Source organism: Apiospora aurea (genome assembly GCF_038362705.1).
Source record: "Apiospora aurea strain CBS 24483 chromosome Unknown utg000010l_segment0_segment0, whole genome shotgun sequence".
NCBI classification, from domain to species: Eukaryota; Fungi; Ascomycota; class Sordariomycetes; order Amphisphaeriales; family Apiosporaceae; genus Apiospora; species Apiospora aurea.
This window is the reverse complement of record NW_027117397.1, coordinates 2839074-2855639: the sequence shown is the minus strand read 5'-3', so window position 1 is coordinate 2855639 and position 16566 is coordinate 2839074. Positions and strand designations below refer to the sequence as shown.

The following is a 16566-nucleotide window of genomic DNA, read 5'->3' as shown; positions in this document are numbered from 1 at the left end:
CGGCCTGGTTGTCGTTGTCCAAAACATACATACACAGCATTCGGGTGGAAATCAACAAACACCCAGACGCACAAAAAATGGATGGATGGATATAAGCGATGTCGGATGTAGCACGAAGATATTTAATAAGTACGAAGTCAATGACAACCTACATTTGATGATCACTAAATAGGCAAGATCCGCGACAGTTTCGAATGTGCACTTGTGCTCTAATGGATCATAGTGAATAGCGAGACGTAAAGGATGCTTGGTTCGATTATGGTACCTCTGCTGCTTGATTTGTCCTCGCTAACGTTCTAACAACAGCTTTGAAGCATTACTCCGATTACCCGGCTCCTGTATATGCTATATTCCTCACTTACTTCCACCTCTATGACCTCGATAAACCAGCTAGCCCTTGCCACATATCCAATGCTCCTACTCCTCCACTCAGGTTCATGTGTCTTTGAGGATAATGTTTCTATGCCATAGCTCCAAGGAAAAGTAGCAATGTTTTCAGTTTATCGTTTTCAATGTTTGTGCTCCATACCTCAAACGTGCCCCTACTCCGGAGCACCGGCTCAACAGAATCTTCTGCAACTTCCCCTACGTCGACTCGCCGTGCCACTTTCAACAGCGACATTGTGGTAATGCTGGATGGTATCGCTAGCACGGGCTTTTGGCATCGAGTCTGATTCATAAGTGCCGTCTTGTCCCATGGCTTGTGTGTAAAATCCTACGGTTAGTCTTCATTTGCCATCTTGTCAATGTCGCGCTTCGTGTGGGCTACATGTACTTACCACCGCCTCCATGGCCAGAGCCATTGGCCTTCTCATCTTCATTGTCCGGGTTAGATCTTGGAGTAGAGTCTCCCTCACCATCGGTGTTGCCGATTCCCCTTTTCTTTCTGCTGCTACTGCCGGCAGCCGTGCCATGACGACCGCCACCGCCTCCCCCTCCGACATGACTGTGGCTACTCTGGTTCCCGCTGACGATTCGCAGCAGGCTCGTGCTCTTCTCCTTGTACATATTCACAATCTTCTTGACCTGGCCCGGTCTCTGGGGCTTGGGCTGATGAAGCTCATCGACCTTGGCCTGCCGTACCATGAAGCCCGACGCCGTGATCTTGCCCCACGAGCGCTCCATTTGCTTCTTCTTCCTGCCGCTACTACCTCCATCCGCCTCACTTTGGCTGCCGACCTCAAGAGTGTTAGGATGCGGCGTTGGCTTCCTGCCCCTGGCGTTCTTGTGCGAAGAGCCTAGCGATACGAAGCGCCTGCCTTGTTTGCCCTTATCTCTGGCTTTCGATTCCTTGGCGGCCGCCTTCGCGGCCGCCTTGCTCTCCCGCTCCTTTTCCTTCGAGGCCTTCTTTGCATCTTTGACTGTCTTCTTGGCCAGCTGCTCACTGGTGGGCAAGGTAGACACCGGCGCCAACGGTGCTCCCTCATTTGACGGTGATGGATGCATCTGCAGATCCTCGGACTCGATATTGTGATTCGGGTTGGAGAACAGTTGGACATCGCCGTCTCGGCTCGGCTTGCTTTCTACGAAGCCATCCAGTCCAATGTTGTACCCCTCGCTGCTTCTGTTACTACCGCTGGTAAAGCGTTTTATGGCTGCGCGACTCTTGCGTGCCGCGTATAATGGCAACAAGTGTTTGGGCGTGCGAGCAGACGGTGAGGGTCTCGCATGAGACAGGTATGATGAATGCGATTTCAGCTCGGCTATCATGGCCTCGTGGCTAGCTTCGCTCGAGTACTCGCGATAATGGGTTGGGGTATTATGTGGATCGGCAAGAGAGAGGTGAAAGGGGGTTGACATGCGTTGGAGTGAGAAGCCAAAAGAATTATCTCTATGGGTTGAAAGCGATGTTTCAAGATCGCTTCTACCACGATACAACACGTTAGAAGTGTCGTTCCCGCCATCCGTCGAGATATTCAATGAACTCGATATGCGCCGCCAGGTGCTCGCGCCTCGTTCTCGCAACCACTGACCGTTCTTGACCTTGGAGGGCACCCTTCGTGGCGAGGATGCCTTGAAAGCAGCGTGCAGGTTCGCATCATGTGATTTCGCCCGGCCATATGCAAGACCTTTGGGATTGGAAGACACCTGAAGATGCTCAAAGTGTTTAATACGTCGTTTCAATGGCGAATCCTTTCGCTCAGTTTCAGTTTCGGTATCTTCCAACATGTGGAAATGTGCCCTCGGCTTGCTTGACGACATCCGAGTCTCTTTACCGGCTGTTGTTGCAAGTGGTGCACCTTCGCATGGGTTGGTGGGATTTTGGTCATGGGAGAACCTGCACGAGAAATCATTCAAGCTGATTTCGGTGGTAAGCTCAGGTGCCGACTCATTGGATGATGTGGTGTATTCAGCAAGATCGTGGTTCCTGGTGGCATCTCCTGACCCTAAACTCGGCATTGTGGATCGTTGACGACGCGCGAATGTCATGAATCCCGTTGGCGATGATCCTCTGAGAGACGGTCGATCGAACAGCCGGCGCAAATCGGCCACCTTAGCCGTGCGCCTCGTCGTGGGGTCCGACTTGGAGTTCGGTCTGGAGATTGGACGAACTTCTACTGGGATAGCCTGGGTGAATGTCGTGTTGAAGACGTTGCTTCCTTCTGAAGAGCTTGTAGCAGCCTGTTGCCTGTGCGATATCTGCTTAGCTTGAACATGTGGCGGTTGTCCGTCGCCACAGCACAGAAGGACATTCTCGTCATCAGATTTGTGTGTCACGCATACGTGGTCTAGGAGGGGGAAAGGCAATTGCACTTTCTTCGCCTTGACAGTTTCAGCTGCTACCCAGGCTCCAGGGTCATCAGGTCCCTTAGTGGAGCATGAAGTGACCGAAGAGAGCTCCATGGTCTTTGACTTGGTCAGCATTGCTTGTCGTTGGCGCGAGCCTTTGCTCGTCGGTATTCCAGTAACAGGGGTACGAAGAACCCGGGCGGAATAGGTTGGTGTCCTTAAAAACCCATCCGCGGGTTGCTGTTTCAAGAGTTCAGGTTGTGATCTGTGACGTGCGCTAGGAGGCGTGTTAAGTGTCTTCGACGATTCCTGAGCTGACACTTCCGATGTTACCATTTTCATCGCAGGCCCAGAATCAGCGGAGATCGACTTTTCCCTGTTTGAAGATCCTGACTGCTGAACGGAAACATTCATACTCCTTCTCCCCTTCGTCGGGGTCTGTTGTAATGCTTGGGAGCCATTGACGTGGGACTTTTGCTCGAAAGATTTTCGGAGATCTGCAACACTCGGCTTCCCGGCGCAACCAGTTCTTGTTTCTGGATCCCTTTCAACAACGTGAGCTTTCATCAAGTCCAGTGCTTCTTCACTCGAAGCAGACGGCCCGCATAAAGATGCAATTGCACTTCGGAAAGATCTGGGGGACTTTGTCCGTATAGGCGAAGCCTTCTTGGCCGATCTGGATGTTGGTAGCCGACGTGGCGACGTCCCAACAAGCTTCACGTCTGGTTGGCTCACTCTGAACGCTGCAGGGTCCAGAAGTGACTTTGGGGACTTGAACGCCGAATCTGGAGAGCATCGTCAGTCTACCGATTGCAAATAGTACGTGAGTGGCGTTTTCTGTAGTGTTCATACATTCTTCACTCTCAAACAGTCTTCTTCGATCAGCGACCAGTCTCGGATCCTACCCGGACTGCCTGGATACAGGGGAGACAGCGCTCTTCTCATGAACTCCCTTGCCGGCTTGAGAACGCTTGGATTGTGAGGTCAGGATCCCTGAACATTTCTCACTTTCGGCCAGATTGTAGGTTTGCTTTGGTGGGGTTGCCGGTGCCGGATCATTGATGTTTGTGGTAGTTCTCGAGTCTGCGATCGGTGGGAGATTCGATCGACGTACAGGAATCCCTGGGCGAGTTGTCAATGGTGATATGTCCGACGAATCCTCAGCTGTGCTAGTCTTTTCGTGTGACGACGTCGAATGCTCCAACGCTCGTCGCGGCACGGTCGACGCTTCCGGTGGCGGCAAGTGACGGGAGTCTGGCTCGGCATCCGGCTTGTTCTTCGGATGTTGAGGAAGCCAAGGAACCTCCTCGTCGGCATTGTTCACTGCATCGAGTATCTCGAATTTGGATACCAGAGAGTCAAGCTTGTTGGACGGGACACGCCGATGGCTTAAGGATCCAGGATGGACACGATTCGACGGGGGAGTCACGGGCACTTCCTCCGAGTTTGGTGATGCATGATGCTCATACGTTCCCCAGAACTCTCGGTCATTGGCGTCATCAGACCCTTTGCTCTTACGGTCCGGGATGCGGAGTGGTGCCGGTTTCAGGCCGGGTGGTGGGCTGTCGAAGAGGACCGGCGAACTTGCAACCGAGCTTGACGCCATGTGGCAATGTGAGGATGTAGCGCAGATAATATGAAGAAAAACCAAAAGAACCAAAAGTCCTGGAGCCGCTCTGGGAGAAGACGTGATGGGGAAACGGGTGCAATGATATGTCACGATCGACCCATGTATCACATACCAATTGCTGATATACGAAGTTGCGTCCAGACCATGACCAAAGTTCGTTTCACGTCAGGTTGGAAAGATGGTGGATCTCATCGTACCTTCCCTTCGAGACAGGAGCTGTACCGCTTTTGTGGCATGCCTTTTAGTAGTCGTATGACTTTGATATATGCAGAAGGCAGGAGCGACTGATCGATAGCAGACTTTCAACAACCATGTCGCAAAAGACAGAAAAGGGCAGAAAAAGGGGTATCTGATCGAATGTGTTTGATCGAGCCTTGAATAAAAACATCAAGGAAGCAACCATTATGGTCGTTCATCACATTGGAGACATGACAGTCAAGTAGGGCTCGGGTATCTCACTTCTAAATATTAATAATAACCTGGGTATCTCGAAAACCAAATGCGCTAACGGTATATCCTGTCGCGTATAATATATTCCTTGCAACCAACATCACATGGGTCTCGCAGCCTCGACATCATCCATGTTCATACTCTGAGGGTAAATGGGAGCATGAGAGCTCTGGGACTGTATATAACCACCATCTGACTCAGCCGAGTCCGAGGTTTCCAGCTGTCGTTGCTGTTGCTGCTTATCAGCAAACACCACCGAATTGCGATCCTGCTGGCTCCCACTCCCAGCCATGGCTGCATTATCACGACTCGAGCGGGCGCGTAGTGCCGCTGCAGCGCGAATGGACCGAGACCGAGAAGCACCAGCAGTAACAAAACTGTCCTCGTCGGCTATCATGAAGCTCCTCGGCACGCTGTCCTCGTCCTCGTTTTGACTCTTGGTGTTCCCATGTGGTTGGTTATGCATCGGCATATTGGCGAAGAGCGATATGCGCCGCGATGGGTTCCGCGACGAAGGGCCGCGGTACCGAGCAATGAGCCCGATCAGCGGCAGACCCACCACGACGAAGGTTTGGACCCATGATCCCGCGTCAAAGGGTAGGACTCGAGTACCGCTGAGCCCGGCGGCGATGTCTAGACCGGCGAATACACCTGCACAGGGGCGAGACACGGTTTTTGATTAACAAAACGTTCTGGTACTTTTTTTTTGTCTCATTTGAGAAACAAGGAATGGGACTCTTGACTTACTTGGGAGAACCATCAGTATTCCGTTCCCAATTGTAAGTATCTCCAACGAAGTAAGCCCCCTTCCGGACCTGTGCAGCAGACCCCTGGTGATCTTCAGGTGCGTGACGAGGTTCAGGAAGAAGATGCCGCAAAAGTAGAAAATAGACACGGCCCCCATGACCGTGGCCGCCTGTCCCACGGTATCGAGCTGGATAGGCAACGTGGCCCGGGCGAGTAGCGCGGCAGTATAGTGAGCGACCCAGACGCTCTTTAGGGCGACGGTAGCGACAGCGATCAGCACGGCCGAGGCCTTGACGAGGGCCTCCTGCCAGACGGCCGATGACCAGTAGGTCTCGACGAGGTTCCAGGTCTGCATGATAAGGGCGAGCTCGATAAGGGCGGATTGGATCGGGTTCAACGAGTTGGCCACAATGTGTACGTAGTAGTCCGAAGGGCTCAGCAGTGTCGGGTCATGGGACCAGCTAACGTAGAACTCCGAAAGAGGGCCGGGAAAATACAGCAGGAACAGCGTGAGGCGGGTGACAGCAACGGTGAGCGAAAGTAAGTGGACGAGGTGCACGCACTTGCGCATGCGGTGCATCGGGACCAGAGTGAGAGTAACCAGCAGAGTCATGAGGCAGAGGCCCAGTTGTACGCCATAACTGATACAGATGTTGGCGAGCCGCACGCGCCGGGCATCGATCTCGGCCATCCAGACGGGCATGTTGACGACGCCATCGTTGCCCGCGATGAAGAATGTCTGGTTCTTGGGGTCCATTGCGATGCTGATGATGGCGGACGTGGACGTCAATCGAGGGCATCAGATGTCAACACCGGGGTGATGCCGTCCATGACAGACTGGATGGAGATGTGTATTGGTGTTCGCATCGTGCAGCTAGCAAGCTTCAGCAGCAGCAGGTGAGAGGGAGAGGCAAACCGGGACCAAGCTCTTTCACGGGGGGATGGACACCACCAGGCTTTTGTTTCCGGCATCTCGGGAAAATTCCTGGCCCAGCATTAGCTCGTTGGCGCAGTCACCGCCCGTGTGTCTCACTCGCTGATCGCAGGACGGAAACGGACAGGGAAAAGGAATGCAGCCAATTTCGGCTGCTTGAGGGCCAAGAAAAGGAAATCGAGAGCTGAGTGGCGGTCCCCGTCCCGCCACCTCAGCTGTGCGGCCGCAACAAGGGGGGTTTTCTTGGCTGTTTGGGCGTTCCTCGCATCGATTGCATTGATCTCATCTATCTGAGCCTGCACTTGGCGAGTGTTGCTTCGTTCTTCTTTCAGCTGTATGTATAACAAACCTTGTGATAAGCACAAAAATAACCCCCATCCGCCATGTATCTCGGTCACACCCTGAACGAGGATGGCGGGCAATCCGGGAGGAGGCCGCCCCTGGGGTCATGTAGATTGATGGATTGATCGTGTGGCTGTCGGGCATCCCCAAGTTGGTGGGATGGTGGTACAAACCTGCAGCTGAAAGGTTTGCTTGAAGTCAATTTACACTTAGAGATAAGCGCCCTTTTATTTTAGGACGCGACGGATCACAGATTGTCTAGATCCCGGTCACTCTCAAGCCAAGTCCCGCCCGGCAGATGGATGGATAGCTCGCATTCACAGACTTATCTTGCGAACTAATGATATTCGGCTTCGACGTAACTCGTTTACCGCCATGCAGCCTGCCGCTAACACCCCGAGATTCTGCGCTCTAGACCAAAATTGACGCAGCAAGAAACGCCATCCCATATGCTATACATCAATACGACACGACGTGATTCCACGCCAAGGCTTTTTTTCGTCCCACAACTCTTGCACTTGAAGACTCATCAACGCAAGGCCGCTGCAAAATTAGTAATTCTCTTCCCCAAAGCCCAATCTAGATTTCTTGAGCAACTAGTGATCACCTGCAACATCCCTCTATCGGACGGACACTCCCGAGCGATCGGTAAACATGCGACTGGCAATGTTCATAGACTGCAGTTCCTGGAATAGCAGCTTGGCAGCATAAGGAATCTGGATCTGCGCAATCTTCGTCTTGTTCTTGCACGGTCGGCACTCAAACGTTTGATTGTGCAATTGTCTAAGATGTACGAGTCAGCAGGAGTCCAGACAGGGAGATCATCATGTGCAGTTACTTACGCAATAGGGGTCATCAATCCGCAGATCTCGCAGATGTGGACTCTGAAAGCATCCGAAACCTCGAAGAGACGCTCTTTCAGGAAAGCAGCGGCACCATGCGCAATCATGCAATCACGCTCCATTTCTCCGAAACGCAGACCACCATCTCTCGCACGACCCTCGACGGGCTGTCGAGTCATTATCTGAACCGGACCACGGGCACGCGCGTGAATCTTGTCGTCCACCATGTGACGCAGACGCTGGTAATACGTAGGGCCGAAGAAGACTTGCGATCGCAGCTTCTTTCCGGTATGCCCGTGATACATGATCTCGAAACCACGCGACTGGTATCCGTGTTCACGCAGCAAGTTGGAGACGGAATCAACCGTAACATCCGTGAAAGGAGTAGCGTCACCTTCCATACCCTTCAGCGTAGCGACCTTACTCAGAAGACACTCGATCAAATGGGCAATTGTCATACGGGAAGGAATGGCGTGGGGGTTGATGATGATATCGGGCACCATACCCTCGCGGGTGAAAGGCATATCCTCTTGACGGTAGGTGACACCAATAGTACCCTTCTGACCGTGACGAGAGGCAAATTTGTCACCGATTTGCGGAATCTTGGTAGTTCGCACACGAACCTTGACGTAACGAAGTCCGTCAGCGTTCGTGGTGACTACAACCGAGTCAATAATACCACTTTCGGTACTCCTGAGTGGTGTCGAAGCATCACGCTTCATATGCATCTTAGTGCGTTGACCCATCTCTTCGTTCTCGGGGTTGATTGGACACGTCTTGCCCATGATGATATCTTCACCCGAGACACGAATGCCAGGAGCGATGATACCATCGTCGTCCAGCTTGTCGTACGTGCCGTGCTTCAGGCGTAACGTATCACTGCGGAAGGGCTTCTCAAACTTCTCAATGGCGTTGATACCAATGCGCTTCTCGGAGTCGCTGTAGGAACGGAAGAACAAACTTCGGAAAAGACCACGGTCGATACTGCTTTGGTTCATAATGACGGAATCTTCCTGGTTGTAACCAGAGTAACAAGCAATGGCGACAATGGCGTTTTGACCGGCGGGAAGCTCACGGAACTTCAAGAACTCCATGGATCGAGTAGTACCCAGCGGCTTTTGAGGATAGTACAGAATGTTTGCCATGGTATCCATGCGACGAGAGTAGTTAGTAAGGAAGAAACCCATGGCTTGTTTACCCATGGCAGATTGGTAGGTATTACGCGGTGACTAGTTCGTACATTAGCAACTGTCAGGTCATAGTTGAGGCATAAAATACATACCTGATTGTGATCGGGGAAGGGAATGATACTGGCGCAAATACCCAGGAGCATACTGGGGTGAATCTCGCAATGTGTATACATGTGTGTGGTGGGGTTCAACTTCGTCTTCAGCCGCTTGTTGGGGTCGTCGGCGTTGTCCTCGTCCACAGCATGTCCAGCCTTGGCCAAACGGTAAGTCTCCAGGTCCTCGGGTGTCATGCAGATCATGGCCGTTTCTTCCTCTTCGGCATCCAGATACTCAATGGCACCTTCGTTCACCAGACCTTCCCAGCCGAAGAACTCGCCACTGTCGGCCTCGAGGCTTGCATCAGCCTCAAGTCGGCGAACCATGTCCTTGCTCAGCACAAGGGTTCCCTTTTCAATGTTACGATCGGGGTCGTCTTCTTGTTCGACCACGAATACGGGCCGCATGACACGGCCAGCATCGGAGAAGATTTTGAATTCTCTGTCGCGGATATCGCGAACCAGGGACACCTCAGCAGGGATTTGGTTCGTGCGCCGGAGCTGCTGCACATCGCGAACGAGCGACTTGGGGTCTTGGTGCACACCAATCCAGGAACCGTTCAGGAAAATCTTTGTCGCATTGGGGTATCTGGTGGCATCATACTCCTCCAGAACCTCCATGTTACGCGTGATCATGTAATCGATGATTGGTTCCGTCGAGGTTCCCACGCTGATGGAGCACATGAGAGACAGGTTCTTCACAAGACCACAAGCCTGGCCTTCGGGCGTTTCTGCCGGACAGACCAAACCCCAGTGGGTGTTATGAAGCTGGCGGGGCTTCGCAAGCTTGCCATCTCGTCCAACAGGTGTGTTGGTGCGTCGCAAATGCGATAGGGTTGAAGAGAAGGTGTATCTGTTCAAGACTTGAGATACACCAGCGGTAGAACTCATAGCCTTCTTTTGATCACCCCAGTTACCCGTTGCCAGAGAGTATTTGAGACCATTGGTAACGATGGTGTGCTTGATACCTGCTTGAAGCGAGAACTCGCGGTTTTGTTCCACACAACGCTTCAGGTTCATCGTAATCTCCTGGGTCAAACGGCGAACAATGTTTCGGAACAGTTTACCAAGAAGCGGTCCAGCGAGATCCAGACGCTTCTTGCCAAAATGATCACGATCGTCCATATCACGTCGGCCGAGGGCACATTGGAGAAGCTTGTGGACCATATAACCCAGGAAGAAAGCCTTGCGGGTTTCGCAGCCTTCCGTCTGGGAAATATGGGGCAACATCTCCTTCTGGAGGATATCTCGCGCAGCTCGCACACGACGATCCCTGGTCATACCAGTAGTCTGATTACCACGCTTGCCAATGTAATCCAAGGCGACTTCCCTGTCCTGAATGCAGAAGGCTTCTTCAATACAAGGCCGCAGCATTTCCAGCATTTGACTATCATTGCGGTCGTAACAAATCTGGTTCAGGATGTCCTCGTCGGAGACAACTCCCAGTGCTCGGAAGACAATCGCAATTGGCAAGTCCGACTTGACGTAGGGGAGCGTTGTGTGAATGGTTGAGCCATAGCCTCCTCTAGACGAGTCGCCTTTGGTGTAGAGCTTCAACATCAGCGACGAAATCAGTCGCGAACCCTTCTCCAGCGCGCTTCGAATCTCGGCAGTGTACGAGAAAGGACTGGGCTGCGCCTTCTTGAAGACTTGCACAATATTGGCAGCCGAACGTTCTTGCGCAATCAGGACCTTTTCACTGCCGTTGATGATGAAGTATCCACCTTGATCGTAGGGACACTCGTTCAGCATGAACAAGTCCTCCTCGGTTTCACGACTCAAGTGGCAGGCCTTGGATTTGACCATGACGGGCATCTTTCCAATGAAAATCATGTCGGGGTCTTCCTGATCCCTCTGCTTCTCGGGCCTGGGCACTTCCTCGTCTTCCCAGACCAAGCGCGTAGGGTGTTCCTGCGTGCGCGCATACTCGTTCTGCTGCTCTTCGTCCATCTCGTTTAGAGGAACCGGCTCCTCGACACAAATCTGCCGCTTTTGGGTGATTCTAACATAAAGCGGACTGGAGTATGTCAAGTTTCGGTCGCGGCACTCGTACGGAAGTAGGGGTGCCATTTGACCTTCACCTTCTCGGTGAATCGGCTTGGAGATGGCGATGTTGCCCAGCTTGATTTCCCATCGTCGAACGGCGATTGCGCGTTCCGGATCACTCGGGTTGTTCTGGTCTAGATGAATGGTCGAGTACTCCTCGATGAGTTCTTGGACTGTGGTATCCTGGAAATCGTTGAACGAATCGATCTGCTGAGAAACGAGGCCCTTGGTATCGAAATAAGAAGAAATGACGGTCCAGCAGTCCTCTGGCGTGATGCCATCGTTCTCGTATTCGTCGTCCTCGTACTCGTACTCATGATCGTCACCGTAATCCATGTTGGCGGTCTAGTTGATAAATGCTTCGATGGGGATTGTGGAATGGCTAGGACTGAATGTGCTGATGTTGATGGCGAAGAGAAGAGAAAAAAAGAGATTGGCGGAATCAGCGCAATTGCACTTGACTCTAAATTAAGGCCTAATAGGTTGTCCTGATTAATCGGCTGTCCTGTTTATTCGTATAGAAACAGGAAAGACGCGAAATTCTATGCGATTTGTTGGGTGTTGATCGATCGGTCGCGTCGAGTCGAAAGTGGCAACGCCCTTTCATGGGCGACCTAGGTTCAAGCAACGGTCTGCCCTTTGTCAAGGTCAGCGCGGTGCACTCTCAATAATCACCCAGACATCAGTATTCCCGGTTTGCGACGCACCCTGAGATACAATCGAGTCACAGTCGGCAATTGTGCGATGCTGTTTCTCAGATCAACACGACGGCGTAGGTGAGGATGGTTGAAGGAATGTATTCATGGAATTTTTGGGACCTCCTAAGGCTGTAAAGAGGCTGAACATGGGCGAGCATTCACTGGAAGCAGACCCAGGCATCACACTAGGCCGCTATAGGGTTAGCGGTATACAAGCCTTGTCCCACTCATCACATGACAGCTGGAATTGCTCAGAAGTTCTCCAAGCTGCTGAATCAGCTGGCAAGTGCTCAAGCCACAATCTGTGGGCTGTACTTTTGCACTTTGTATGTGGCTGGGATAGGCCTGGCACAGTGTGGCTCGTTCGACTCGGACATCTTGCCTTGAAGAATTGTCCGCACCTTTGTGAAACCCACTGATCAAGCCGCGGCGCTCCTAAGAATCGACTTCCTGCCTAAAACAATGGCTCCTAATTCAATCGCCTTGTACTACAGTTGAGGGGTGGTTTCTCAACTCTAGGCAGATGTGACACTAGCCCAAGGCAGCAGCTAGGAATGACAGCTTTCGGAAAAGCCGAATGACACCCGAGTCCGCAGCCAGCAGCAAGGTACTGACTGTTATATAACACTTCCATGATGGTGATTTAATAATAGGTGTTGGTTCGATATTCTCCTTCCCCAACTTTACGTTACTTCCGCCCTCCCTGTAAGCCGCCTCGTAATAACAGATCAGTCACCAAAGCCCATCATGACATCCTCGGCATTCTCAAGGGTCACTTTCGATCACGTCGGAATTGTCTGCTCCAGCGAGGTGTTCGAGGACGAGATCAAGTTTCTGAATGCTTCTCTGGCGCCGCTGGGCATCAAGGAACATTTCCGAATCGCGCCCTTGGTCTCTGCCATGGGCAGCAACCCACAGAAGCTGGACTTTTGGGTCTCTGCAGTCGTGAAAGGCACAGAGATCAAGCAGACCACAACTCTCATCCACATCGGTTTCCGGGCTGACGGTAGGACCATCTAGGCAGCTTCAATACCTACTCAGACGTTGTAAAAGGCTAATCATTGCATAGATCGTTCACAAGTAGATGAGTTCCACAAGCTTGGCCTTGCCGCAGGAGGAAAAGACAAGTACGTAACCCAACGAGCCCATGTGGTCCAGATACTGATATCGAACCGATAGTGGAGCTCCAGGTATCCGGGGGCAATACCATCCAGGCTACTATGGTGGTTTCCTCACCAGCCCAGCTGGCAACAATATCGAGGTTGTCCACCACGACTTCTCGCCGTTGCAAGCAAAGAACTGAGCCAACCATCATATTGCTGCTAATACCGAAACACTATTGTAGAGAAATTTATGGCTTGACTGACTGATGTAACAAACATATGGGGATTGTAAACAACAGTCTGTACTGTAGAGAGATTCAGTCGTCAGTAAAGCAGTCAATGAACAAGGTTCTTAGCTTCGAACCCGAGCCACAATTGCGCATGTGGCGATCGATCTTTTTAGGTCTTCCGTCCGTCTCTTCCAGGTTATCCTTGTACCCCAGGCTTAAATTGAAGAGCTTAGGTACATGCTCGCTAGGGTCCGGATGCCGCAAGCAGCATCTACCAACCAGAAGCTTGTGCACGGGCTCTCATTCTCATTCTACAGTCCCGTCAAGCAAAACTCTCATCGGAATCTGAACAATTCTTGAGATCAAAACCACCAACGCTTCGCTGACTTGCTACTGGGTCAACTCGCCTCGTGCTAACGAGCCATGAGGATACTCTTGCGGCCTTCGCCGCCTTTCAGGGCGGTACGAGCCTTCCGAGCAGCTGCCCCAAGACCTGCCACGTTCACACGCCGTCAATTCCGCACCGGCTCAGCTTCGAGGATCAACTACACGCCACCGCAGAACCCTTATATGCACCCGCCGCCAAAGCCATGGCGCCACCGGTTTCGTGACATGGCCATCGGTTCCGCGCTCACCTTTGCCGGCTACTTCGGATACGTCTACTGGGAGTACCGCCAGATGGCCAAGGAGATGGCCGAGCTCGAGGAGATGCAGAAGGAGGACACCAAGTTCAAGGAGCGCATCCAAGCCGCGCGCGTCGCCGGGGATGAGGACGCCCTCCGGGATCTCACGTTCCAGCGCCAACGGCATGTCATCAAAACCTTCCCCCACGACACGGTCAGCGAGTTTGGTCCCTTGCCTAGCTACCCGCTGGGCGACGACAACTGCGGCAAGGACCTGGTCCCCGAGAGCGACACGCTCGTCATCATCGAGAAGGACCCAGACACCAAGCAGATCTCAACGGTGCTGATTGCTGCTAACTTGCATGTGCCCGACATGCAGTCTTCTACCGGTACTGTCGTCGTCGACCCGTCGGGAACCATGCCGCCATTCACAAACAAACAAGAGTCCAGCTACGAGCCCCAGGATGAGAAGCTAAGAGAGCTTTTCAAGCGGTTTGAGTACCAAGCGCACTTCTGGGCCCGAAGGGGCGAGCTCAACGAAGACGGGGAGTGTGCGGTCGCATTTGCTTTGCAAGATGCTGACAAGGTCTTCCTCTTCACCTTCCGAGACGGCTTCAGGACACTTCAAATCGCCCACCACATGATGCCAGCGGGAGAATAGGCAGGGAAGTAGCCCAATTATATGGCTGGTAGGGTTGGTTAGGACGAACTTGTATAACATCTGTACTAATTATTGCCTGGCGCCGCGGCGTTGCTGGCTCTGCTCACGCTTCAAGGGCCTGCCAACACGCTGCTTGGCGTTTATGGTATTTGGAAATCAGAGGCGGCGACAAGAAGACGATAGACTTGTAAATTTATAATCACCCCAGAAACTGGACATGATGTTATACTGGGTGAGAAGCCCTGGTCCCTAATTCTCCCGCAATAACTATACACGCAAAAGTGGTACCATGCAAGATACCCCATGATCCCACGATTCCCCGCAGTCTATCATTACTCAACTCCGCAGCAGAGTAGATTTGCACACGTCACTGGGTAGCAGTTGTAAGCTGGGCATAAGCATATGCTATACTGGCATCGCAAGTAAAATATCGCACCAGAACAAAGGCAATCCCGAGACTCCTAATGTCAATCTTCAAGAATGCAACAACATGACTTAATTCACCATGGTGGCCTACGTATTTCCAAAGTTTGAAGATCTGCCACCGGTTCCCGAGGCACCTCAAGGGTGCCTCTGGGGGTTCTATGACAGGGACGGCCAAAAAGATGAGATTGGGTCGATCAACCTGCTGACACCCGAAGTGGTCAAAGAGGCCAGCGGCGAGATCCAGACCGGCAAACATGTGCAGTTGGACTGGCCTCTCGACTCCCTCAAGTTTCCAACTTGGGGTCGCAAGATACGTAAGTTCGGCTGTCACTTCAAATGATTAGTCTATATCGATGTACCATTGCTAAACAATGGCCATATAGTGGACCACCGGCTCCTCGACATGTCCCAGACCGAACAGAAGAGCTATGCTTTCGACGACGAGATCTCGATCAACACCCAGGCTTGCTCGCAGTGGGATAGTCTCAGACACGTAAAACTCCCATTCTTTATCTCGAAGCAAAATTTGATTCGATCCCATATGCTGACGAACGCCGAAAGTGGTCAGCCTCAGAGCAACATCTGTTCTACAACGGCTTGACCTATGGGGAAGCCAGAGAATCTAAGAAAAGGGGCATCCACAGTACGTCACCCAATCTACATCTACTGCTCCCTCCTTCGGCGGTGGCTAACTCGTATGCAGATTTCTGTGACCGCGGTGGCATCGTAGGACGTGGCGTCCTCATCGACATGGTGAGTACGCCCAAACGCCGCAGATCTACTCTGCATCACCCCTCCCTTACCTTCTTCTTGCGTAGGTGCGATACTGGGCGAAAATCGGCCAAGCCGCACCCGACCCCTGGGGCAGCTACGAGATCACCGCCGACGAATTAGACGCCGCCCTGGCCGACCAGCACGGCACCGAGACCAAGCAGGGCGACATCCTGCTCGTGCGCACCGGCTACGTCCAGCGCCACGACGAGGCCAGCGACCCGGAGCGACAAGAGGGGACCCAGGCCAACTTCCGCTCCATTGGCCTCGCGCCCCGCGAGTCCATGCTCCGCTGGCTGTACGACCGCCACTTCGCCGCCGTCGTCGCCGACAACGTCGCGGTCGAGGCCCTGCCCTCGCCGCCCGACAACGACTACCCTTCGCTCCTCCTGCACGACTGGCTGTTGGTTTGGTGGGGGACCCCGCTGGGCGAGCTCTGGAACCTCGAGGGGCTCGGTGAAGCGTGCAGTGAGCTCGGGCGCTGGACGTTTTTCCTTACCAGTGCGCCACTGAACATCACCGGAGGGGCCGCAAGTCCCCCGGGTGCTATCGCTATTTTCTGATAGGACCAGATCTTAGAGCGCACTGCAGGAGACGAGAAAGAACGTCCAAAGCAATTGGTTACTTACCCCGCTTGCTTAATGATGATGGTATACGCCCTGCAGACGCCGGGTTGCTTAGATCGGAAGTTTTCTATAGGCATACTAATCACTATCTCTTCAACGCCATACACATATTGTCTTAGATGTGAATGCCGCAGATCAGCTGACGTGTAGTTGCATACCATGGCTGAAGCTGGGGAGGGAGATCCCTGCATACATCAGCACGCACGCACGCAAGGAGTTTATCGGCGACTTTCTACCACAGCGTCTTAGATGTGACGTTGCTAATCGGCAGCCACCATCTGGGCAGCTGAAACAATTCCGAGATCGACCTGTCCCCTTCCTTGTCCTACCCCTGGGCAAAGGTACCCCCAGCCAACGTGTCACATCCAACCAATACACGTCGAGGTGCATAGCGCGTGGCGTGCTTCGCATTTTCCTTCCTT

The 16566-nt window shown here is 52.7% G+C and overlaps 6 protein-coding genes across 6 annotated transcripts; 3 read left to right on the top strand and 3 right to left on the bottom strand.

The window, feature by feature from the left end:
• Positions 1-765: 765 nt before the first annotated feature.
• Positions 766-4336, bottom strand: PG986_014861 (uncharacterized protein; the record flags this gene model as incomplete). Its single annotated transcript, XM_066851083.1, has 2 exons — positions 766-3515; positions 3739-4336. 2 exons carry the CDS (start codon positions 4334-4336, stop codon positions 766-768), a joined length of 3348 nt encoding a protein of 1115 aa, XP_066693321.1.
• A 574-nt stretch (positions 4337-4910) lies between these two features.
• On the bottom strand, positions 4911-6314 carry PG986_014860 (mating-type alpha-pheromone receptor PreB; the record flags this gene model as incomplete). The annotated part of the gene is made up of 2 exons (XM_066851082.1): positions 4911-5461; positions 5558-6314. The coding sequence occupies 2 exons, from the start codon at positions 6312-6314 to the stop codon at positions 4911-4913; spliced, it is 1308 nt and encodes a 435-aa protein (XP_066693320.1).
• Positions 6315-7453: 1139 nt separating this feature from the next.
• Positions 7454-11342, bottom strand: PG986_014859 (DNA-directed RNA polymerase II subunit RPB2; the record flags this gene model as incomplete). The annotated part of the gene is made up of 3 exons (XM_066851081.1): positions 7454-7616; positions 7676-8904; positions 8958-11342. The coding sequence occupies 3 exons, from the start codon at positions 11340-11342 to the stop codon at positions 7454-7456; spliced, it is 3777 nt and encodes a 1258-aa protein (XP_066693319.1).
• Positions 11343-12451: 1109 nt separating this feature from the next.
• PG986_014858 (uncharacterized protein) lies at positions 12452-13007 on the top strand (the record flags this gene model as incomplete). The annotated part of the gene is made up of 3 exons (XM_066851080.1): positions 12452-12710; positions 12774-12831; positions 12884-13007. The coding sequence occupies 3 exons, from the start codon at positions 12452-12454 to the stop codon at positions 13005-13007; spliced, it is 441 nt and encodes a 146-aa protein (XP_066693318.1).
• A 453-nt stretch (positions 13008-13460) lies between these two features.
• PG986_014857 (uncharacterized protein) lies at positions 13461-14321 on the top strand (the record flags this gene model as incomplete). Its single annotated transcript, XM_066851079.1, has 1 exon — positions 13461-14321. The coding sequence occupies one exon, from the start codon at positions 13461-13463 to the stop codon at positions 14319-14321; it is 861 nt and encodes a 286-aa protein (XP_066693317.1).
• Positions 14322-14826: 505 nt separating this feature from the next.
• Positions 14827-16081, top strand: PG986_014856 (uncharacterized protein; the record flags this gene model as incomplete). The annotated part of the gene is made up of 5 exons (XM_066851078.1): positions 14827-15061; positions 15131-15240; positions 15309-15390; positions 15451-15500; positions 15566-16081. The coding sequence occupies 5 exons, from the start codon at positions 14827-14829 to the stop codon at positions 16079-16081; spliced, it is 993 nt and encodes a 330-aa protein (XP_066693316.1).
• Positions 16082-16566: the final 485 nt, after the last annotated feature.